Here is a 26,865-nt window from a genome sequence, read left to right on the forward strand (position 1 = left end):
GAAGCTATAAAGAAAAGATTGAGGGCTCTACTTCGGCACAATTATCATGACTGTAAAATGCCACCAAAACCACCACTGCACCAGGAATCGACATAATTTCCCATGAACAGCATAAGAAAACAAGTAAGAAAACAAATTAACAAAAATAAACAGAAACTGTGTAAGTCATAGAATTTCCTGGCACACTCAGCAATGTTCAAATCTGCAGTTTTGCTGAGTCACAGACAGTCACTTCTACAAATTCTGTAACCTATAAAACATTTGTATCTAAATTCCGGGAGGGAGTAAGTACTCTCTCTTGCCTGCACCGTTCTCCCTTTGTTGACACCTATGGTTTCAAATTTGCCAAGAACAATATGCATCAAGCCATTTTCATGATTCTGTAGTTGAATTTTGTAAATATGTATAATGGAATGATTTCAAAGCATGTATTACCAGTGATAACATCTGTGAATGCTACTAAATTTCACAGATACACCTATAATAAAACAATGGACTAAAAAGACAAACTGCTTAGAGAAAATGTGAAAGTAACTTCTTCTGTTGACAAGATGGCATGCATGACTTTTAGAGGTTCTCACCCAGCAATTACTTTTTAATTCTAGAACAAAAGCCAAATTATTACAAGGAATATTCTTTTTAGTTATTTGTATAACTGCCAAACCAAGGCTAACATTTGACCAAGAGAAAATTTTTCTTTCCAAGACATAACATAGTATAATTGAGTTATCCATTTTTGGGGGTAGAACAGCATTATTTAAAGAACAAATTTATAAATTTTTCCATACAGTCACTTATTTAGCCCTGGACAGTATTTTTGATTGCTGCATTTGAGTCATTACAGCATTCAAAGACATTTCTGTTGGAGGTTGGTTAATAATTTCTCTCAGTGAATATATTTTGGTTTACTGGAATTGATAAGTAATGTCAAATTCAACATCACATTTATTGCACTGAAACATAATGCTGTTTCAAAATTAAGAATGTTCCTTTGATAAATAAAGAAAAATAAACCATGAAAGCACAAATAAAATTGTCTCACTACAAAATGGAGAAGACCTGACATTATTTAATGCAATGATGCAGATATAAATTTCAGTAAGAAATAAAGCACAGTGGTTATGAAAATACATTCTCAAACAATATGGCACAAGGTAAATAACAAAAATTTCTCCACACTTCTTAAAAATAAACTAACTCAACAAAAAGAATTTTACTTACATGATACTCTGTTGGAATACTGAAGGCAGTATCTCTATCAATTCCTTTCCGCAAAGAAATAGGTTCATTGAGCCGTTCCATCACCAAATGAAAAAACTTCATTTTATCCCTTGGGTGCATCGACTGCTTTCTTACTGGTTTTATTTGTGGCCTCTGAGCCTAAAGAAAAATACTTCTGTTCAATAAATATTGTCATGACTTGGTTCACAACTTTGATAATATAAGTACTAATTTAACTTTTGTCCAACTCTTTATTTATCATATCAGTAAATTATATCGAGAGTGTGTTATATGAAAGCTGAATATATTATAATTCTTAAAAATAAATGTTCTAATTGGACATGCTTCTGTATTGGATCAGCATTGTATGCACTTCCAGCATCTACTCTGTATGGCAGTTACATTTTATTTCTCCGTGACTGTCTAAGACTGCATCAGTCGGGGGAAACGGATCAGGAGATGGATTCCTGTCCTTGTATCCAGAGGAAATGCATAATGTTATGGATATATAACAGGAGGATTATTATTTGTTAAGATTTTAATGTTTGATTAAATGTCAGGTGATATAACTGAGGACATATAATGCCGTACACTATAGTATAGTATGAAAATTAAAATTCTGTGATTTCTTTTTCTCGTGTTAAAATACACACTGAGTCTTTCCATATCTCATCCTGCCTTGTGTGGTCTTGCAAAATTCTATGATTGTGCTGAATCCTAGATACTATTAAAGATGTCCTAGAATTATAGAATCAAAGAACATGAACATAAATGATTAGAGTCATATCTTGATGGCAAAAGGCAAAAGACAGTTATGGATGTTCCAGATGTCATATTGCAGTATGTGGTAATGTTTATGGAGTGTCTTAGGGTTCAAGTTTTGCACCCTTGCATTCATAATGTATGTGGATAATATGACTCCATCATAAGAAAAAGAAATTTCACAATGTTAGCTGATGGCAAAATCATTGTGGTCAATAGTAAATCAATTAGTAACTTTTAGTCTCACACCAACAATATATTGGAGGAAGCTAAGAAAGACTATTTTCACACATTTCAATCATAAGGACCCTGATAAAGTACTTATTGTGCTTAATGACCAGATAGCAAATTAAAATGTACTTCTCAGAACGTCTTGGTGTTCATGTTGATAGCAAGCTTTATTTGGAACAATACATTCTCTAGACACAAAAATGGTTGTCATCAGCAATATCTATGTTACTAAATGGTGAACCCAGGGCATGGACTCAACTGCAGGTAGCTTAACATCTTCCAGGATGAACAAAAAATTGATTTTCAATAGTTCATGAAGTTATTCAGTGAGCTTCAAAATTTAAAATGCTATCATAATCTATTACCTAAGAGCTATAATCTTATGTTAAAGGTTAAACACAATAAGTAGGTACTACAGCTAGAACCTCTGAATATGTCTTGACGCAGCATAACTCACAGAGTGCAAATTACCCAGACAATATTCGTCCAGTTTCTGAGATTGAGAGTTCATAGTGAGTGCCAATAATCTTTATACACAATTTCAAACATTTCAAAAACTTTTTCCTGCTGACACCCCGCAAAATGATGATAGGAAAAAAGTTTATTGCTACATTTTCACTGTTCATGCAATAAAACTGCAGCATCAGGCATGACATTTATTTATTACATCTTTACTACTAGCTCTATTCACAACACTTTTTTTCAGACAGTATCCACATATATTACTGGATGTACCTGCAAAATTAAACCATGGGATATGACATTATATTCAAGGAAATTCAGTTCTTTAAAGCATAGGGGGTGGGGGTTTACTGGTATGCTCTAAGACTGATTTCCCATTTTAGTAATGGCAGTATCTGGAACACAGCATACTTTGGCTGTTTCTATTTGATAATGTGTTATCACTCTATGTTTTTGTGCAACAACTAAAAATAAAAAATTACACTCTAGGACATAAAGAATGATGCACCACTAAGGAATTATTCAAGTGGAACAGATGCTCCCAATGTTCTCAATTGGGGAGAGATCTGGTGACTTTGCTGACCAATGTAGAGTTTGGCAAGCATGAAGACAGCCAGTAGAAACTCTGACCATGTGAAGGTGGGAATTATCTTGCTGAAATGTAAGCCCAGGATGGTTTGCCACGAAGCTTGACTAGCTAGGTGTAGAATATCATCATGTACTGCTATTCTGTAAGGGTGTTGCTGTAAGAGTCCTGCTATGAAATGAAATGGCACCCCAGATCATCACTCCTGGCTGTTGGGCTGTATGATGGGTGCCAGTCAGGTAGGTATCCCATCAATGTCTGGGGCATCTCCAGACACATCTTTGCTGGTTGTCGGAGCTTAGCTTGAAGCAGAACTCATCACTGAAGACAAATCTATTCCAGTCAATGAGATTTCAAGCCAAATACATGTCTGGAGAGGCCCCAGACAACAGTGGGATACCAACCACCTGACTATCGCCCGCTATACAGTCTGACAACCAGGAGTGATGATCTGGAGTGCCATTTCATTTCATAGCATGACCGCTCTGATTGTCACCTGCAGCAACCTCACAGCACAGCAGTACCCTGGTAATATTTTAGGCTCCACTTTATTGCCCCTCATGGTAAATCATTCTGGGCTCACACTTCAGCAAAATAATACCCACCCACACAAAGTGAGAATTTCTACTTTTGTCTTCATGCTTGCCAAATCCTACCTTGGCTATATTAATATAGGCTATATTAATTTCATTGTATTATTATTAACTTCATTGTATTATTTTCTTTTGTACTTTTTTACATATATGTTGTTTATGTCCCATTTCTTTGTAATGGCTTACATGTACCCTTGACAACATCCATACAATATTTATTGTCAAAGGATGGATAAATAAAATAAATAAATAAATACTTGTTATAATCACTACAAAATTTCAGTACATGTGATCCCAATATATTTTTTCATAAACAATCTTTCTTTCTCATTATGAAACAAAACTAGAAGTTAAGGTGATCTTAACTCTCAGCTGAAGCATTTGGTACTTGTACGAAAGGGAATGACTGCCTCTGTAGCAAAATAGTTAGCATCACACATGTTAGTGCAAAAGGATCCAGCTTTGAGTTCCGATAACTCGCTGGATTTTTCTGATGTTGGGAGGGTGCACTCAACTCTGTGAGGCCAAATGAGGAGAACCAGCAGTGTTATCAGAATTCATTTACTGGCAATAATGGCTGGAGGGATTGGCGACATGCTGATCTCATGTCCCATAATCATAGATCCCTTCTTGTACTTGATGCCTTCAGTCAGTCAGTACAGTACAGGTGTAACCTGTGAGTGTTGTTTATGTTTACACACATGTTTACAAAAGGGAGTAAAATATATGGGAGCTAAAATATTCAATTCACAATCTAATAATATCAAAGGCACAAGAAGTAATGTCTCTTGAAAAAAGTGTACAATAGTAACTGCTTAACATTCCATTTCACTCTACAGAAGAATTCTGTTACAGTAACAAATAAAACTTTTTATTTAAAACTCTGATGTTGCTTATAGAACTGGGAATTCCTGCTAATTATTGCCTTATTTTATTAATTTTTAAGTTTTTGCTTTGTCATATGTATGTAAGATTAAAATATTTATTGTCACAAGCTTATAAGTACAGGTAATAATTCTGTACAGAACATGTAAATAAAGAAACATAATTCCCAGAGAATTACATCAAAGTATGATCCTACTTAATAGCTTCTTCCTGAAATAAACATTTTTATGAGGAGAAAGAAGAAACAGTGGCTTGGTAACCAATGTAAGTCTCTTGTTCATATTTATTTAATTACATGGCACAAGACTTCATTGGTCCATGAAAAAAATATTAAGTACAAGTACAGAAAATATGTTCACCATATTACACTATTGACAAGATATAAAATACTTTGAAGTACATAGTGATATACACTGAGGCTACTGTGTTCAAGAATTGTAGAAATACCCCACATGCTACACATTAAAAAATCATTTAATATTTCAATGTTTATGAAGCACATGTATTATATGACAAGAGAAATATTTATCATAGTTTCACTTACTTTAAGTACACTGTTGCACCATATCACTCCAAAAATTAGACATAAATATTTAGTGTTCATTTTGAACTAGTTTTATGAAGTCAGTTCTTATTGGCACCCATTAATTGTATTTGACCTTACAGACATACACAGCAAATTTCAGTCTCCACATATATCTGAAATGACAGTAAAAGGTATTTAAAGAAGGAATTATTTAATCAAAAAAAGACTGGCAAAGGAGTGTACATTGTTAAATAAAGTTTCCATAAGCAACGTAAAAAGCTTTCAAAATGCTTAAACCTGAATTCTTACAGTTACTTACATTCAACTCTTTGTCCCCCAAAGATCATCTGGGGCAATGTTAAGCACAACCAGACCAGCTGAAAATTGCAACTGTAGTGATAATATTATCTGCAGATTTGCTTAGGTCATGAATTCTCTGTCTTGACTTTGGCATATTGACAACATTATTTGCAGACAAAACATTTTATTGCCAAGGCTTAACATTTGAAACTGGGTAGAAGATGTAGGGGGGAGGGGGGGACAGACTACCATTGAATATTTTAACAACAGACAGCATTTACTTATTATAATGAAAACAACTGCAAAAAGTTTTAAATTTTCAGATGGTAATTAACTGAACTTTGTGATTTGTCACAGTATGACCAGATGAAAGTAATGATGAACTGCACAACAAGAAAGCCTGCATTACAAGAATTTGATGAATCTGACTATGGGAAAGTGATTACTAGACATTTATGTGAGGTGATGTTTGGTAGAAATGTCTGTTACTATTACAGAGCAAGCATATTCCTCCAAGTCTGCCAATTAAAACCAAAGATAAAGTAGTATTTTATTTTCAGGAATGGACTGCTCAAAACATTTACCTAATTTGGCTTGGAATTGTGTTAGTGACAGATATAAGATCCACTGTGTAAGTGCAGATGGGATGATCAAAATAATCATTGGGTACTGGTAACACAAGATTATATTTGTAGCAGTTATCTTCACAGCATCATTAAACCACTAATTAAAGATGTATTCCATATATTCCAGTGTCTATTACATGACAACCATAGCAACGAGAAATATCAGTGTAGTTATAAAACCAGACAGCATCTAACCGAGTAATTTACACATACCATGATTTTCACTTCTGCTGTTTCTAGTACAATGAAGAAAAAACCAAGGCACTTCTTTAGGATTATTTAATTTCTGTGTCCTTATGTAGCAAGGTTTTTAAGTGCCCAGATCCTGCATATCCTAGACCTGCTGTCAGCACTATCAGCTATGAATGAAGTATCATGGAAATTTATTTGGAACTATATGCATACTTATAAAGCTTGGCATTTGTTGAAAACATAAAACAAGAAAATTTTTGCTTTCAAACTGCATCCATCCTTCAATAAATACAAGGCATATTCAAAAATCAAGGGCCATTTGGTAATCAAATATTTATTTACTTGTTTGTTATAAAAAGCTTTATTGATGGTTTTACTTCCCTACAAACCCACTTTTGTTTTCACAAAATCATCATTTGTTTACAAGTACTTTTGATAATATCTGATTAGCTTCTTAAAGACCTCTGCATAGAGGTTCTCTGCTGGAGGTTCGAACCAGTTGACAATGGTGGTCTTAAGTTTCTTGTCATCTTCATGCCATTGTCCTCCATGCCAAGGTTTCACTTGCAAAGAGAGGTAATAGTCAATGGGTGTGAATTCGATGGGTGCCAAGAAGTTGCCAAAACACTGTTCAGATTGATACCTGATATGGGCAACAGTGTGTCGATGGCAAAAGCTTCCACAGGATTTTGAGAAGAAACTTCAAGAATTTCAGTGGTATGTTATCACACTTCAGAAAGAGAAGAATTTTTCAATGGGCCAAATAGGCAATGCTGATGAGACTCCAGTTTGGTTTGCTATGACACATAATTACAAGATTGACAATAAGGGTAGAAAAGAAGTTACCATCAAAACATCTGGGTGTGAAAAACAGGACATAACAGTAATGGTGACAATCACAGCAGAAGGGAACAAACTTCCCCCTTTTTTAATCTTTAAGCGAGAAACAAGCCCTGAGACTCCAAAAAATGAAAAGCTATTCCCTGATGATGTCATTGTTTGGAATCAAGAGAATGGATGGGTAACTGAAACTCTGATACTTCACTGGCTCTGACACAGGTGGGAACTCTGTCCAGGTGGGATTTCCAAGCAACCATTAATGGTTTGTCTTGATGCATTTTGTTGTCATCTCACTGATGACATAAAAAAGAAGATCCACAGCTTACCCAGTGACCTTGTTATTATTACTGGAGGAAATACTTCTGTATTACAACCCCTGGACATATGTATACATAAACCTTTCAAAGGTTACGTTCAGGAACAACATGAAAAATGGTTTTGCAAAGCAAATCACAAACTGAGTCTGACAGGAAAAATTAAATGAGTTGTACCCTACATTAATCTGTACTGGGTTTTGGTTGCCTGGAAATGCATTGAAGCAACAATGATCATAAAATCATTCAAGAAATGCTGTATTTCAAATACTCTGGACGCCAGTGAAAATGATGTGCTCTGGAATGACACCGAAGATGGCAGGGAAGGAGGAAATGAATCTATTTCTGATGTAGATACTTGCGATGTGCCAAAATTCCTTTTCTTTTATTAATCTAATTTTTAAAACTGGGGTGCGCATTACATTTGATGGTGCATTAGATTCATGTAAATATGGTAATCATGTAAGTAGTGATGTATCCAGCACGAGAAAATGCATCAGTCAGAGCACCAATCAGCAATCAGATCATAGAAGTTTGGTTCACCTGTGGCATAATTTCATTGGTCTGGATCCTGGTCCTGCAAGCCCATCCTTCATCTTGCACAACTGTATGCATACTTTTATAGTCTCATCACCATTATACAACCTTCCTTTCACTCATTGCCATAGGCAAATAAACTAACATCTCTCCAAATAAATTTGCGCAGCTTTAGATCTCGTTTGCCTTTACCTACATTCAAATGACAGCAGAATCAAAGCAATGATTTGTGTGGCTTCATAAACAGTCAATACATGGCATTGCATATTTTGTTTTGAATTGTCAACATTTAAATATTTACATTTTGAATGCCCTGTATATATAAAATATACATTAGTTGCTTCCCATTTAATGGATTCCATTGCTTGAAATATGGGGGATGATAAGGAGGTTCATTTAGGAAAGACTGTCTGTCAAGTATATGTTACTACATGAGCTATGGGAACGTTTGCATTATATATCTTATTCTGAAAGATATACATCTACAGCTACACTCTGCCAACCAACATGAGGTGCATGGCAGAGGGTACATTCCACTGTATCAGTTTTTAGGGTTTCTACCTGGTCCTTTCATAGATGGAGCACAGGAAGAAAGATTGTTTGAATGCTGGTGTATACAAATTAATTATTCTAATCTTATTATCATGATTCCTTTGTGATCAATACATAGGGGATTGTAGTATATTCCTAGAAGCATCATTTAATGCCAGTTCTTGAAACTTTGTTAGTAAATTTTTTCTCAGGGTGGTTTACATCTATCTTCAAGAGTTTCTTCAGTATCTCTGTGATGCTCTCACATGGAGAAAACAAACCTGTGACATCCATGCTGCCCTTCTCTGTGTATGTTCAATATCCACCGTTAGTCCTATTTGGTATAGGTAGCCTACCACACACTTGAGAAATATTCTATAACACATCACACAAGTGATTTGTAAGCAATCTCCTTTGTAGACTGATTGCACTTTCCCTGTATTCTACCAATAAACTGATGTTTACCACTGGCTTTACCCATGACTGAACCTATATGTTCGTTCCATTTCATAACCCTACAAAGTGTTACACCCAGGTATCTCTATGAGTTGGCCAATTCCAATAGTGACTCATATTATAATCATAGGACAGTGTGATTTATTTATTTATTTTTGTTTTTGAAGTGCACAATTTTACATTTCTGAACATTTAAAGCAAGTTGCTAATAGTTGCTAATCTCTGCACCACTTTGAAATGTTATCGAGATCTTTCAGACAGTACTATATCACAGATAACTGCATCATCTGCAAAGAGTCTGAGGTTATTGTCAATATTGTCTGCAAGATCATTAACATACAACATGAACAACAAGGGTCCCAACACACTTCGCTGGGGCACACCTGAAGTTACTTCTACATCTGGAATCATTCTCCATCCAAGATAACATGCTGTGTCCTCCCTAGCAAAAAATCCTCAATCCAGTCAAAAATATCACTTCATACCCCATATGACTGTGCTATTGACAATAAGCACAGTGTGGTACTGAGTCAAATGCTTTTCATAAATCAAGAAATACTGCATCTACTTGACTGCCTTGATCCAAAGCTTTCAGTATGTCAAGTGAGCAAAATGTGAGTTGGGTTTCTCATGATTGATGTTTTCAGAATCCATGCTGGTTGGCTCTGAGGAGGTGATTCTGTTCAACATACCTCATTATGTAACTCTCCAGGCTTTCCCGGCGAGATCTTGACATATGGAGTAATCGGGTCTACTGCCGGATGTTTGTGTAGCTCTGGCACAATATTTCGGCCACGTAACTCGTTGCCTTCTTCAGGTGCTACCTGAGACAGCCGTGTTGGAGGATCTTGTCCAGTATTTATGCTCAGAGGGCGCTGGGTGTTCTCTTTGCTGTCTGCGCCCGCCTGGCGCTGCTTGTAAGGTGTTGTCTCTTCCCCGGTGCTCCCTCGGACGTCCCCGCCTGACTTGGTCTCTATCTGCGGCAGCTCTCTGAGGCTTGTCCTTTATTGGGCACTCCATTTGCAGTCTGTGCCCACCTGGCGCTGATCCTGTGGTGTTGGCACTTCCCTGGTGCTCCGACGGTCGTCTGTGCTCGGCTCGTCCATCATCTGCGGTTGTGGCAGCTGTCAGAGGCTCGTCCTGCGTCGGGAGTTGCATTCGGGGTCCGCGACTGCCTGGCGCTACTCCTGCAGTGTTACTATTTCTTGAGGAGTCTGTTCGTTCATTTCGTTGAGCCCTGATAAGCTCCAGAGCCGGATTCCACACCAAGCTGAGCTGGTAACCACTGTCTCGGTTTATTATGTTGTCTGTGACCTTGATCTCGATGGCCTCCTTTATGACAGTGTCCCAAAATCTTGGCGTCTGTGTCACAATTTTGGTGTTGTTATAGTCGATTGAGTGGCCGAGCTCCAGACAGTGCTCCGCTATGGCAGACTTTGTTGCCTGTCCGAGTCTGGTGTACCTCTGGTGTTCTTTGCACCTGACATCCACCGTCCTGGTTGTCTGGCCAATGTATGACTTTCCACACTGACACGGGATGTTGTAAATGCCTGGTTTACGTAGCCCCGGGTCGTCCTTCACACTCCCTAGCATGGTCTCAATTTTGTAGGGTGGACAGAAGATACTCTTTATATCATATTTTGAAAGAATTCTGCTGATCTTTGCAGAAATAGGTCCAGCATATGGCAGGTATGCCACCTTCTTCGCCTCCTCTGGCTCCTCTTGTGTACCCTGTGGTTGACTGGTAGTACAAAGGGCCCTTTGGATGTCCATGGAGGAATATCCATTTCTGCTGAACACCAGCTGTAGATGTTCTATCTCTGTGGCCAGACTTTCCGTATCTGACAGAGCTCGAGCCCTGTGAACTAATGTTTCAAGACTCCATTCTTCTGTGCCGGGTGGTGGCAGCTACTGGCTTGAAGGTATAAGTCAGTGTGGGTGGGCTTATGATACACACTGTGCCCCAAAGTGCCATCTGCCTTCCTCTTGACCAGGACATCCAGGAATGGGAGTTGTCCATCCTTCTCTAGCTCCATAGTAAATTTTATACTTGGGTGGCTTGAATTTAGATGTTCCAAAAAGTCATCTAGCTTCTCCCTACCATGGGGCCAAATGACAAAAGTGTCATCGACATACCTAAGAAAGCACTTGGGTTGGTAAGTGGCTGATGCAAGTGCCTCCTCTTCGTACCTTTCCATGAAAAGGTTGGCTACCACTGGTGATAAAGGGCTGCCCATTGCCACTCCTTCCGTTTGCTCATAAAATTGACCCCCATAAAGAAAATATGTTGAGGTCAGTACGTGTTTGAACAGGTCGAGCAGGGCACCATCGAACTTCTCTCCAATGATATTGAGTGAATCGGTGGGTGGCACTCGTGTGAAGAGCAACACCACATCGAAACTGATCATGATGTCAGAGTCCACTATGTGTAGCTGCCTTAGCCGTTGTAGGAAGTCCTCCGAGTTCCGAATGTGGTGTGCACATTTGCCCACATATGGTGCCAATATCTTCTTCAGGTATTGTGCAGTGAGGTATGTCGCTGCGCCGATGTTACTGACAATAGGTCGAAGAGGGACCCCCTCCTTATGGACCTTGGGGAGTCCATAGAGTCTGGGTGGTACAGGTGCTTTGGGATAAAGCTTCTTGGTGACCTGTTCAGGTAGACCTGTCTCCTTCAGCAACCTGAACATATGGCACCCACACTGACTTATACCTTCAAGCCAGTAGCTGCCGGCACAGAAGAATGGAGTCTTGAAAACATTAGTTCACAGGGCTCGAGCTCTGTCAGATATGGAAAGTCTGGCCACAGAGATAGAACATCTACAGCTGGTGTTCAGCAGAAATGGATATTCCTCCATGGACATCCAAAGGGCACTTTGTACTACCAGTCAACCACAGGGTACACAAGAGGAGCCAGAGGAGGCGAAGAAGGTGGCATACCTGCCATATGTGGGCAAATGTGCACACCACATTCGGAACTCGGAGGACTTCCTACAACGGCTAAGGCAGCTACACATAGTGGACTCTGACATCATGATCAGTTTCGATGTGGTGTTGCTCTTCACACGAGTGCCACCCACCGATTCACTCAATATCATTGGAGAGAAGTTCGATGGTGCCCTGCTCGACCTGTTCAAACACGTACTGACCTCAACATATTTTCTTTATGGGGGTCAATTTTATGAGCAAACGGAAGGAGTGGCAATGGGCAGCCCTTTATCACCAGTGGTAGCCAACCTTTTCATGGAAAGGTACGAAGCTTATCATTCCAAATTGGGATCCCCATTCCTTGATGTCCTGGTCAAGAGGAAGGCAGATGGCACTTTGGGGCACAGCGTGTATCATAAGCCCACCCACACTGACTTATACCTTCAAGCCAGTAGCTGCCGGCACAGAAGAATGGAGTCTTGAAAACATTAGTTCACAGGGCTCGAGCTCCGTCAGATATGGAAAGTCTGGCCACAGAGATAGAACATCTACAGCTGGTGTTCAGCAGAAATGGATATTCCTCCATGGACATCCAAAGGGCACTTTGTACTACCAGTCAACCACAGGGTACACAAGAGGAGCCAGAGGAGGCGAAGAAGGTGGCATACCTGCCATATGCTGGACCTATTTCTGCAAAGACCAGCAGAATTCTTTCAAAATATGATATAAAGAGTATCTTCTGTCCACCCTACAAAATTGAGACCATGCTAGGGAGTGTGAAGGACGACCCGGGGCTACGTAAACCAGGCATTTACAACATCCCGTGCCAGTGTGGAAAGTCATACATTGGCCAGACAACCAGGACAGTGGATGTCAGGTGCAAAGAACACCAGAGGCACACCAGACTCGGACAGGCAACAAAATCTACCATAGCGGAGCACTGTCCACAGCTCGGCCACTCAATCGACTATAACAACACCAAAACTGTGACACAGACGCCAAGATTTTGGGACAGTGTCATAAAGGAGGCCATCGAGATCAAGGTCACAGACAACCTAATAAACCGAGAGAGCGGTTACCAGCTCAGCTCGGCATGGAGTCCAGCTCTGGAGCTTATCAGGACTCAACGAAATGAACCAACAAACTCCTCAAGAAGTAGTAACACTGCAGGAGTAGCGCCAGACGGGTGCGGACCGTGTATGGAGCGCCCAACAAAGGACAGGCCTCAGAGAGCTGCCACAGATAGAGACCAAGTCGAGCGCAGACATCCGAGGCAGCACTGGGGAAGAAACAACACCTTACAAGCAGTGCCAGATGGGCGCAGACCGCGAACAGAGCCCCCGATGCAATACGGGCTTCAGACAGTTGCCACAACTGCAGATGGTGGACTAGGCGTGCGCGGATGTCCATCGGAGCACCAGGGAAGTACCAACATCTCGGGAGCAGCACCAAGTGGACGCGGACCACGAACGGAATGCCACATGCGGGTCCAGCCCCAGACAATGCCACGACCACAGACTGTGGACGAGCCGGGCGCGGACATCTGTGGGAGCACCAGGGAGGGGTAAAAACCTCAGGAGCAGCACCTGGTGGGTGTGGACCACAAACAGAACGCCCGACACGGGACAGGCCTCAGAGAGCTGCCACAGATGGCGCCCAAGTTGGGCGCAGACATCCGAGGGAACACCGGGGAAGAGACAACACCTTACAAGCAGTGCCAGGTGGGCGCGGACGGCAAAGAGAACACCCAGCGCCCTCTGGGCATAAATACTGGACAATATCCTCCAACACGGCAGTCTCAGGTGGCACCTGAAGAAGGCAATGAGTTACGTGGCCGAAATATTGTGCCAGAGCAACACAAACATCCGGCAGTAGACCCGATTACTCCACATGTCATACCTCATTATGTTTGAGCTCAGAATAAGTATCAATTTCAAGGATATTGGACGGTAGTTTTGTGGATCATTTCTAGTACCCTTCTTCTTGATGGGTGTGACCTTTGCCTTTTCCCACGAACTGGGCACAGTTTTTTGTTTGAGGGATCTATGACACATTATAGTTACAAGAGGAGCTAACTCAGCCACAAATTCAGTATAGAATCTGACATAGATTCCATTGGGCCCTGGAGTTTTGTTCAATTTTTTTGATTTCAGCTGTTTCTCAACACCACTGACACTAATACGTAATTCATTCATCATTTCAGTGGTACGAGGAGTAAATTGGTACAATTCTTCTGGGTTTTCGTTTATAAAGAAACATTTGAAAACAGGATTAAGCATTTCAGCTCTTGCTTTGATACCTCAGTTATAGTTCCTGTCTCATTTTCTAGGGACTGGCCACTAATTTTGACGCCATTAACAGGCTTTACATATAGCCAGAATTTATTTGGGTCTTGTGAAAGATCATCTGACAATTTTTTGCAATGGTAGTCACTGAAGGCATCACACATTGCGCTCTTGACAGCCAAATGTGTTTCATTCAGCGTCTCTCTATCTATAACCCTAAGCTTTGTTTTACACGTATTACATAGTAATCTCTTTTTCTTTAGAAATTTCTTTACAGTGACTGTATACCACGGAGGTTCCCTCTCATTATGAACTGTACATATCTATCTAAAGCATCGTCAACTATTTGTTTAAACTTGAGCCAGAATTCCTCTGCATGCTCCTGCCCTGTGTTGAAATTTTCATGTTCCTCACTGAGATATGAGACTATTGATTTTTTTATTTAGTTTACTGAACATATATATGTGCCTGCCTGTTTTAGTTGTCCTTTGTTCTTTGGTAATCATTGTTGCCACTACTGCCTCATGGTCACTGATACCAGATTCAATGTGCATGTCCTCAAAAGAAGTCAGGTCTATTTGTTGCCATTAGATCCAGTATATGTCTGTCACAAGTGGGATTCCTAACTATCTGTTTGAGACAGTTTTCATAAAATACATTTAGTAATATTTCACATGATGTCTTATCACATCCACTACTAATAGAACTATAATAATTCCAATTAATTGTTGGACAATTAAAGTCTTCGCCAACAATTACAGCATGATTGGAGAACTTAGGTACAAGTGAACTGAGGTTTTCTTTTACGTTTCTGGTTACATCAAGAGATGAGTCTGGTGGGTAACAAAAGAATCCAATCATCATTTTATGCTGCCCTTGATACTGATTCTGGCCCATACAATCTCACATGCAGCTTCAATTCTGAATGAAAAGCTTCATATAAACTAATGAAGAAACTGCCTTATGTGTACCAGGATTCATCAAGCCAGGTGCATCACTTACTGAAATTCATGAGATTGCGAAGTTATTAGAAGTCAGTAAGTTAACTTCTGGGGGGTTTCACTGCATTGCCAAGCAGCACGAATGATGTTACAAAAACAAAATGCCTATAGCTTGTCAAGAATTAATAAAACATCTGAGCCTCCTATGTCACACCAATGTACTACTATTTATCATTCCACATTGACATGATTTACCAAGCAGTCCTGTGTAACCAAGGAAATTAGTGCTGCATACAAACACTATGAGAAAATATGTAAACTCTTCAAAAAAAGGTATTACAGATATAATTTGCAAGGGCCACAGATTTTATAAAACACAGAGTTTACAGCTAAAAGGGCTATGGAAGATATTGTTAGCTAATATAGTGCAACACCAAAATGTATAAATGAAATAGTCTTGTTTTTCAGCATAATCATTATGCAGAAGCTCATGTACTTCCTGTTTTAGAGTAAACTGTTACTGTACTTGATCAGAAAAAATCAAACATGTAATTTGTAAAGGTACAAGAACAAAAAATACAAAATTACAATGAAAGGACAGTACCTCACTGTAAGAAAAATAAGACAATTCTACTTCATATTCATGAGCAATCACTTAAGGATGGCTTCACCAAACCAACTGTAGCATACTCTATATCAGGGGTGCAGACTTGTTAGTACCATAGGCTGAAAATCCCTCACTGTGATTGTGTAAGGGCCGCAAGTTAAAAAATAACATGGTGTGAGAGAGCTTATCATTCCAAATTGGGATCCCCATTCCTGAATGCTCCCTAGACTGGGAACAAAAGAATTAAGTTCCACAATGCCTTGAACTATCCTTTACACAAGGGACTGGAAGATGAGAAAATAAAAATTACGAGAATGAATGCCAAAGGACAGGCTGCCATCAGATCAATGGTACACCGCATGTGGGTTGTGGGCTGCAGTCTGTGCAAACCTGCTCTACATTAATGAACACTGGCTAAACAGTAAACAGTGCAGGTACAGAGTGGTCCATCCTATATGGATACCCACTGATCAATGGTTAGAACAAGCACTGCACAAGGGTATCAATCGATGTTAGAGATGATCTATACATTACATACTCATAAAGGAGTGGTCCAATGCAACATGTCAAAACCTACCCTGAAATTTTTGATGCAGGAAGAATACACCAAAAGAAACGCAGTCCCAGAATTTTAGCTGCTACACTGCACTGCAAGTATTTTTAAAAAAGTGTTTTAAATAATCAAATTTATAGTTTCCAGGTGCTGGAGAGTTGCCCGTCCCTACCATAGCTGTAGCAGACACTGTATGTGCAACACGGCAGGCACACGTCTTTGCCTGACAGCACATAGGTAAACAGATAATATGGCACAACACTACTGTAACTTTGAAAGTGAACTTCAGTTTCTGTGAGTTGTTTCACTGCCACAACTGTTCACAGTTACTGTTAACTCAAATTTTCAATTTCATTTAATCTCCTTAATATTTAGCAGTTGCATCTGCAGTATCGCTAGGTGTTAACATTGGAGATAAAACTGAATTAATTTTCTTTGTGTTTTCTTGGTGTATGCTTGTTAACAGCAAATATCTTTGTGCAGGTTTCAGAGTTTACCAGTAATGTAAAATCCACTTAATGTTTCCAACTTTGCAAAGATGAATATGATGAACATAGCATGCAATTGAAATCAGCTACTTCTCCTAAAGACCTACATATGTCTTATTGCTTACTTAATTTCTTGGATATTCATTCAAATGATGTTGATATTTCATCAGAAATTGTGGAAACATTGAAGAAACAGGAAATAGCTCTGACAATTCCATGAATTTTGGGTCAAATGGTGACTGTTGTGCTAACTGCAAGTAAGAAGAAAATCATTGATTTCTTGGCATTTTTGACCTGATTAAACAGATTAAGGAAATCATACAGAACAGGAAGTCACAAAATTACAAAGTTTACTTCAAGTAAATGTGGTGAGTTGTTATCAACATATACATATTATTACATTTTCATAAGAACCATGCAAGAGGAATTGTTATAAAATATTTCACATAAACAAATTAAAAGTCCTGATTGATGGAAGTCACCTATAACATCATACACTACGGTGATATTCTTTCCTCTGCTAGTCACTTGTGTAACAATTGCATTTGCAACAATTTAGATGTTAATATGAACTGCAACTTACTCAAAAAATTATTGATTTGATATATTTTTCGTGTGGTGTAAGTGCATAAAATTTGCATGTGTGCACTTTGGACTTTGCACTGTGTGGCACTAGGTACTCTACACCTCCTTATTTGACAAGTCATGTGCTAGGCAGGAAGGAATGTACAAATTACTATTATAACTGGTTCAATATGCAGGAAACTGAGTAATTATAAAATTTATTAAAAATCACTTGCATTGCACCTTGGCAGCTAAATTTGGACAGTTTCTTTTCCTTCAGAGTATTCTTCAAAATAGAAAATAAACACAAACTCAGTGAAGTTATTTTGTTGGCTCACACACACTGTGGGGAAGATGCCTTTCTTGGAAGAATGCTATAGCTACCATACAGGGTAACTAAGAATAAATTTATCCTCCAGCAGTGTGGAACAGTGTGTCAAATCACTCACACATACACACATTACATTTTTGCACAGATTTACATATATTCTGTCCACATGCAGTTACTTGTGTTAGTATTATAAGTAACTCAGATGCACATTTTGACTAGACTTAGTGATGCAAATTTAAATGTCTCTCATGCAGAGTTTAGGTAGTTTATTAAAACTTTCGAAAGTAAGTTTAAAACTTTCTTTATATTAGCATTTAGTTATGTATTAGAACAGGTTACAAAACTTCAGTGCTCTTGTTCCAAGTTATTCTCTGCATTTGTGTAAATCTTTCTATCAAACCGGGTGTGACAAATGTGGTGGCTGCCATAGAAATCTGAAGGAGGGAACATTCTGCAAAGACTCTAGGTTATGGTTTCATTGAAGCAAATGTAGCAGCAAGGAAATGGAGAAGATGAAGAACCTCTTCCATGGCAATGCAGGTTATGTAGAAAGGACAGAAAAATCACTGAACTGGAGGCAAAAATTTGTGCCCTTAAGGCTGAATTAGAAAATGTGAATTTGGAATTACGTAGGCTAAGGGAGGAAAAAGAGATGGGTGCTGGGAAAAGGTAGCAAGCAAAGAGTGAAAAAGGGAAACTGGAAAAACTTTCTATATTCAGTTAGTAAATCAGTGTGGCTCACTATCTGAAGTAGTGGAGGAAGGGCTTCATCCAGATGTAGTTGAATGTAGGTTGAAACAGAATATTAGCTTAAAAAAAAGACAGGTAGGAATGAAATCAGATTAAGAAAAGAAGAATTCTGCTTCCGGTAGCAGTCATGGGAGGCATGTAAACCAGCAGCTTCAGGAGAAATTAGGTGCAGCATACCAGGTCACAAGTTTTGTGAAACCAAGTGCTAGCCTTAGCCATGTAACAGAAAACGTAGGTCAGCTACGCAGGGACTCTGAGAAGGAAGATCAGGTAATTATAGTTGGGAGAGTAGGAAACAGCCTGGCTATGAATCCAAGATTTAGTATTAGAAGTGAACTGTATATAATATGAGCAGAAAGTGGGCTCACAAATGTGGGTTTGTGGAGGTCTTTCAGCACCATGATCAGCCCTGGGTAAACACTACTGTAAGGCATGTTGAAACTGAGCTGAACAGGATGCTCGCAAAATCTCACATAACTGTTGTTCTAGTTGATGTGATTGGTAGGTGGCGATACACTTCACATGCCTGCATCTAAATAGGAAGGGGAAAGATAACTTCTTTATTAGCAGATACTGCAAGGGGGCCAGAGTCACACAATGGATGATCCCTGTGTTTAATGGGACCAGGCAGATAAGTTTTTTAGGTTGAAGCCAAAGTCCAGAGAGGCAACAATCAAGAAAAATAGAATAAAAGATGCTTCATGTACACTAAATAGGGATATGGCTAAGGGTAGTATAAACTTACTTCATCAAAATATCAGATAAAAAAAAAGGTAGATGCACTGTTAGTGTGTTCAGATGATCTCAAAAATAAGGACGGGATTGATATACTTTGTCTGTCTGAACACCAAGTAACTATGGGGATGGAAAGTGTCAGTATAAATGGGTATAATTTAGTTTCTTACACTTGCAGATCTAGTATGGATACAGAAGGAGTTGCCATTTACACAAAACAAGGGTGTAAACACAAAACTGTAGAAGCAAGAAAATTTTGTGTCGATCAGCACTTTCCAGTTTATGCATGTGAACTACAGCTAGATAATGTAGTGTTGATATTAGCAACAGTGTACAGGACCCCATTAGGAGATTGGGAGCAATTCCTAAAAAAGTTTGACTCCCTATTATGCTGTATGCCATACACAAAGGAGAAGTTATTAATAGGTCGTGATTTCAATGTAAAATTCCTATGCATTTTGATAGGAGCTAGAAGTGTTATTAATGACATATAACTTAGAATTGGTGATCAGTTTCCCTACACATATAACTCAAGACACTAGTAGTATAATAGATAATGTATTTGTACAGCAAGAGGATGTAAAAGTAACACATGCTGTCTGTGTGATAAATGGATCATCAGACCATGATGCAAAATTGATTAACTTACAAAACCTAGCAGGATGCACAGTTCAGAAACCATTAAGTAAGAGTGTAAGGCTGCTCATCCCAGTATCTAAAGAGCACTTCAAAGAAAGTTTAAGAAATGTTAATTGGGGAGATGTATATAGTGAGCCAAATGCTGATGATAAATACAAAATATTTCTTGATACATTTATATTCCTTTTTGGACATTGTTGCCCGAAAAAATTACTAAGTGCAACACCAAACAGTTTTCAAAGAAACCTTGAATTACAACAGGTATTAAAGTGTCTTCAGAAAGAAAAAGAAAACTGTGCTGTTTGAGGCTTTCCTGCTGCTGCATCTGCTTGATAGGTTCCCGGGAATTACGCCGGATAATATTCCTTATACACAAATATTCCGCACGTCCAGGGCCTCGCTGCGATGGAGCACTTCCTTTCACGTCGATCACCTGCCACCCTACCTAAAACCTCTTTCCTCATTACCTTAGCCAGCTTCATCCTGACCCACAACTTCTTCACTTTTGAAGGCCAGACATACCAACAATTAAAGGGAACAGCCATGGGTACCAGGATGGCTCCCTCGTACGGCAACCTATTCATGGTTCGCTTAGAGGAAGCCTTCTTGGTTACCCAGGCCTGCCAACCCAAAGTTTAGTACAGATTTATTGATGACATCTTCATGATCTGGACTCACAGTGAAGAAGAACTCCAGAATTTCCTCTCCAACCTCAACTCCTTTGGTTCCATCAGATTCACCTGGTCCTACTCCAAATCCCATGCCACTTTCCTTGACGTTGACCTCCATCTGTCCAATGGCCAGCTTCACACGTCCGTCCACATCAAGCCCACCAACAAGCAACAGTACCTCCATTATGATAGCTGCCACCCACTCCACATCAAACGATCCCTTCCCTACAGCCTAGGTCTTCGTGGCAAACAAATCTGCTCCAGTCCGGAAGCCCTGAACAATTACACCAACAACCTGATAACAGCTTTCGCATCCCGCAACTACCCCCCCGACCTGGTACAGAAGCAAATAACCAGAGCCACTTCCTCATCCCCTCAAACCCAGAACCTCCCACAGAAGAACCACGAAAGTGCCCCACTTGTGACAGGATACTTTCCGGGACTGGATCAGACTCTGAATGTGGGTCTCCAGCAGGGATACGACTTCCTCAAATCCTGCCCTGAAATGAGATCCATCCTTCATGAAATCCTCCCTGCTCCACCAAGAGTGTCTTTCCGCCGTCCACCTAACCTTCGTAACCTCTTAGTTCATCCCTATGAAATCCCCAAACCACCTTCCCTACCCTCTGGCTCCTACCCTTGTAACTGCCCCCGGTGTAAAACCTGTCCCATGCACCCTCCCACCACCACCTACTCCAGTCCTGTATCCCGAAGGTGTACACGATCAAAGGCAGAGCCACGTGTGAAAGCACCCACGTGATTTACCAACTGACCTGCCTACACTGTGACGCATTCTATGTGGGAATGACCAGCAACAAACTGTCCATTTGCATGAATGGACATAGGCAGACAGTGTTTGTTGGTAATGAGGATCACCTGTGGCTAAACATGCCTTGGTGCACGGCCAGCACATCTTGGCACAAGGTCACACTGTCCGGGTTATCTGGATACTTCCCACTAACACCAACCTATCTGAACTCCAGAGATGGGAACTTGCCCTTCAATATATCCTCTCTTCCTGTTATCCACCAGGCCTCAATCTCCGCTAATTTCAAGTTGCCGCCACTCATACCTCACCTGTCATTCAACAACATCTTTCCCTCTGCACTTCCGCCTCGACTGACATCTCTGCCCAAACTCTTTGCCTTTAAATATGTCTGCTTGTGTCTGTATATGTGTGGATAGATATGTGTGTGTGTGTGTGTGCGAACATATACACGTCCTTTTTTCCCCCTAAAGTGAGTCTTTCCGCTCCCGGGATTGGAATGACTCCTTACCCTCTCCCTTAAAACCCACATTCTTTCGTCTTTCCCTCTCCTTCCCTCTTTCCTGATGAAGCAATCGTTGGTTGCGAAAGCTTGAATTTTGTGTGTATGTTTGTGTTTGTTTGTGTGTCTATCGACCTGCCAGCGCTTTCTTTTGGTAAGTCACATCATCTTTGTTTTTAGATATATTTTTCCCACGTGGAATGTTTCCCTCTATTATATTCTAATCTAATCTTTGATAGAATTACAAAGTCATCAACATACCTCAAAGATTTTATTCATCCTTTCTGAACATTAATCCCCTCCCCAAATTTTTCTATGTCTTTCTTTACTGAGGGAATAGTTTGTTAATTAGTGCCTCTAGTGATGCATTGCTAGTCTGTGACAGTTGTAAATTTCTTGGTACCAAAGAAGTGTGTCAAAGTTAAATAAATCTTTTATTCATTTATGTGATAAAGCAGACTAATATCTCAGGTGTTCCAGTTTAATGTGCCACGTCACTGAGCAATCAAAGAACCCTCAGTTGTGGTCAAACAATTGTCACAAAACTGCTTCTAAGGACCTACAGAAAACAGTAGACAGATCAAAGTGGAACTATTTTTTTTTCTGTGAGAAACCTGTCTCTTTTGTAGCCATTCCAGAGGAGCCACTCTGATATGTTATTAAAGTTTCTTCCAATGTCATTGCCAGATGATGATATTTATCTCCATTGTATGTACCACTGTTAGTATAATTCTACTGACAAGATCTCTTCTGGATCGGTACATACGGTGATGAAGATTATTCATAGTTTCCATGCTGTATGCTGGTTCATGAAATTTCCTACATTTGTTTTCATGTGACATAAAGTCTCTTTCTCTGATTACATGCCAATTAAAATTTTTCAGCATTTCTGTTACACTTTCACTTCATTCAAACATGTGCACCACCTTCCTTTGAATATGGTTGATGTCCTGCATTTCTCCAACCTTATAGGAATGCCACACATGTAAGCAACACTTCTACAAAAGTTGTATAATTTATCTCACTTTGTAGACAAACTGCAGTTTCTCAACATTCTATCAATGAACCAAAACCTGACACCTGCTTTAACTACAACTTCATATATTGTTACTTCCTGGTATTTCTACAACATTTAGATTTGTTGCAATTCAGTAATCATTTAATCAAAGACTGCTATATTTGCACATTTCATGAGGTTCACAACTTTACACTTCTCTGCATTAACAGATAGTTTACGCAAATATGACCAAGTTCCATAATGTATATGACTTGCCTATTTTGATGTAAAAATTGTATTAGGGCGTGTTTTTAATAGACTTATTTCTGTAGCAGGGGGTTGCTCATGCAAAAGTGCTCAGAACTAATTTAGTTTGAGTCTTATTGTTGTTGTTGTGGTCTTCAGTACAGAGACGGGTTTGATGCAGCCCTCCATGCTATTCTATCCTGCGCAAGCTTCGAGTATTATTGATGACAGAAAATTTTATTGGCTGACGATGGGCAGATTAAAGGTTCCATGCAATTCCTGGGCAGTATCTCATGAAGTGAGGACATTTTCAGCCATTATTCATATGGGCATATTAATGTTAACCGAGATGTGTTGGTAATGATCCATTTACTGTGTCCATCATTCTTTGTCAATGAACAATGAAGTGCAGTTTACACACACCACATTATATTAAAAAACTGAAGACATAACATTTGCTCATTGCAGTGCAAGGAGCCTGTTTACATAAAGTAACAAACTCCTTCAATTAGACAGTTTAGCATCCCCTTGAAGGCTATCAATGCCAAACAAAAACAACAAGAGAAGTAACTCTTATGTGAACTCCAGTTTTGGGTCCTTATTCACAATAAAAGAATTTGACAATTAGTTGTATCATTCTCTGAATTTTGATTACTTTGGATGGCATACACAACTGGTGTCATGTTTTGTGTACTTGCAAGTGAAGTGGTTATTATGTGACCAGTAATTAGTTGAGCCAGACCGACAGTATAATGTGCAATTCGGACTACCTCATAGCTGTGTTGGTAGATAATCTTGCGACAAACCACAGGTATACCATCAAACCTTTGAATTAGAAGTATCTCACTCATCCACATAGCCAGTATCATTCACGCTACTGGGAAAAGTGGCAAGGGACTGAGATTGTGGTGGACCAAAATCACAGACCACATGCACAACTAACAGAATGGTTAATAGAGTCTAAGGTCAAGACCAAAAACTGCCACACACTGAAGATCTAAATTATGATCAACAATATAACAAAAAGAATACCTAGATCTTATACAACCAAGGCCTTGGCTTGTATTGAATCTCAAGTGACTATCCTAAGAAAAGAAAAAGATTCCAACAACCCTAGGGCCCATAAAGAAAAAGTTGTTAAACACAGTATAAGGAAATGTGTTTTCTTTTCAGAAGGTAACAATTCTGAAAATAATTGTATTAAAAAATAATCACAAATTTGAAAAAGTAGAAGGTGCTCACACCTGTACAGTGGGCAGAGGCAGTCCAAAACATGTTGTCATTAATATAGCATGTGGTGAGGCAAGTCACAGCGACAGTAAGATAAAGCTCCTGTGTTTTCTGGATCCGAGCTATTCCCATTAGTAAATGTGCATTCCATCGGAAATGTTACAGAAGACTCAGAAGAATCCCACTTGAACTTGTTGCTACCAGGATACACTGCACAAAAAAGGAAAGGCATTTTCTAAAAATATATAAGCAGACAGACAATTTTATTGTCAGTTGGCATGAACAACAATGAAAATGTTATAAAAACAAAGATTAATTGCCAATAATTATAAAATTTACTAATACTCACTCTTCACAACGAAGTGGTCACATTCAATGCAGAGGTGCCTCTTGTCTCAAAATAGCATGGGAAGGCCTCGTTCATCAAACTTTGGACCCAGAAAGGTCCTCACTGTATCCGTTTGGACAGGTTCTGAATTTTTTATCTGATTTTTTGAGCAAATAAAAAGTTCGCTGTTAAAACTCTCAGAGCATAAATTCCTTGAAAAGTTGTGCAACGTCACTCCCCACACCGAGATCTCACGAAATTACCATGAAGAGAAAAATCAGTGAAATTAGACCTTGTAATGAGGCTTATCCACCAGTGTTCTTCCACACATCATTAACAAATGGGACATGGGAGGAAGGAAGTTAGGTTTTAATGTCCCATTGACGATGACGTCATTACAGATGGAACATGAGCACTGATGTGAAAGAATAGGAGGGAAATCAGCTATGTCATTTTTGAAGGAACTGCCTTGGCATTTGCTTTATGCGATTTGGGGAAAGCATGGCAACTTATATGTACATCGGGATAGGGTTTTAACCACCATTCTCCTGCATGGAAGTCCAGAGCCTCTGGATAACCTCACTCCGTAAAGAAGTGGTGAAATTATACTGATACCTGCAGTAACATTCCCCCTCCCAACACACACAGTAAGATGGCTTGTGGATTACTGATTTGAATGTTGCTGTAGAAATAAACAGAAAGAACAATAATTATGTTATAAAACAGAAAAAAATTACAGTTACATTAATAGCTTTCTGACAGACAAAAGAATGTATATAATCCATTGAAGGGTCATTGAATGTTTATTTGTGTACTCATCATTAGCAAACAGTCAGAGAAAAATACCCACAATCCATTTTTATTGGGGCTCCTTGCAGTATATGGTGAGAAAGGAATATAGCTCTAGATTTTAGGATATTTCTGGAACTACTTTATGTAAAATCCAATACTTACTTAGAGCTCCCTGCACTCTGGTCTGTTTATTGTTCTTGGTTTATTTTAGCGTCAGTCATTTACCAGGGATCACCTGTGGAATGCAATATGTAGGCCCCACACCATCAGAAATGTCACGGAAATATGTGACCCTTACTGCCTGGGTGTCTGGGATGTGCGTAAACTTCAAAATGAGCGATAACATAAAATCCCCTTGCTACCATAATTTTATACAATTTTCATCTTGTTCCGGATAATTCATAATACGGTACACTGTACTTATTACATGCACAAAACAATTTACATCAAGTTTTGTGTAACTATTATGAGCGGGGATGGTCAAATGACGCAATCTTTAAATGTCAAATATTGCCTTTAGTTTCTCCTCATACTGAACACACTGCACAAGATCTTGTTTCATGGATAACGTCTTTTGGCTTTATTTAAAGGCGTTATCCTTGAGTAGGATGATGCAAAACAATTTTGCACACAAATGATGTATATTTGTGGATTACATACCTCCCTTACTTCCGCCCTCACACATATGTTAGTTGTCATTCCTTGGGCTCCTATGAACTTTAAAAATAAACCTAAATCTAGTGAGTGTGGAAACGGACTGTTTTCGATAGTGATTATTTTAATTCTGTGTGCAAATTTTTCGCAGGGCTGCATCTGGTGGGCGTCCCTCTCAGCTTGGCGCCCCAAGTGGCCGTTGCGTCGCTTGGACCTTAACCAGTGATCTAAGAGATCACTGAACCCATCAGTGCCCAGCGATACATTAGTGGTATACGTGCAGTGTGTTAACTTTTAGATGGCAGACCTCTCCCTAGTTCTGAATCGGTAGAAGTCGGTTAACGTCGGGAGGCTTCGGTAGACACGCAGTTTCGACTGCTGCCAACATTACGTAGTTGACTGTGGTGTACAAGGTAGCCATTGTCGTCTGTTTCGTTATTGTTTTGCGCTGTACTGTTCTGCGTGTTTCTATCGTCCAGTTGTGCTAAACATTATCACAATGAGTGAAGAGGCAGTTGCTGGCCCACCTCGGGAGTCGCCAACAACCCCTACCGGTAGGGCTACGGTTAGAAGGAAACCAGTATTATGTAGCGATGCCCGCAAAATTATATTGCGTGTGATTGAATGCTGCAAAAGGGAAAGGGAGCAGAAAAAATTGCTTCCATTACTCTTTTCGGGCGTTCGGAGAACAACTCACCAAAGTTTCATTGCAATCGGATGAATGGTTTGTGAGCGCATAGTAAATATACACTCCTGGAAATTGAAATAAGAACACTGTGAATTCATTGTCCCAGGA

At 39.5% G+C, this 26,865-nt stretch overlaps 1 protein-coding gene across 1 annotated transcript in view; it reads right to left on the reverse strand.

Moving 5' to 3' along the window:
* LOC124776916 (phenoloxidase 1-like) overlaps positions 1-26,865 on the reverse strand; it is a 270,095-nt gene that overhangs the window by 176,842 nt on the left and 66,388 nt on the right. The window contains exons 2-5 of the mRNA XM_047252128.1: positions 24,645-24,780; positions 24,310-24,505; positions 5,285-5,439; positions 1,222-1,380 (exon numbers count right to left, since the gene is read on the reverse strand). Of these exons, the coding sequence (XP_047108084.1) occupies positions 1,222-1,380; positions 5,285-5,344 (219 nt within the window). The 5' untranslated portion in view covers positions 5,345-5,439; positions 24,310-24,505; positions 24,645-24,780. The remainder of the gene's footprint in view (positions 1-1,221; positions 1,381-5,284; positions 5,440-24,309; positions 24,506-24,644; positions 24,781-26,865) is intronic.

Source organism: Schistocerca piceifrons, chromosome 2, assembly GCF_021461385.2.
Source record: "Schistocerca piceifrons isolate TAMUIC-IGC-003096 chromosome 2, iqSchPice1.1, whole genome shotgun sequence".
Classification (NCBI taxonomy): domain Eukaryota; kingdom Metazoa; phylum Arthropoda; class Insecta; order Orthoptera; family Acrididae; genus Schistocerca; species Schistocerca piceifrons.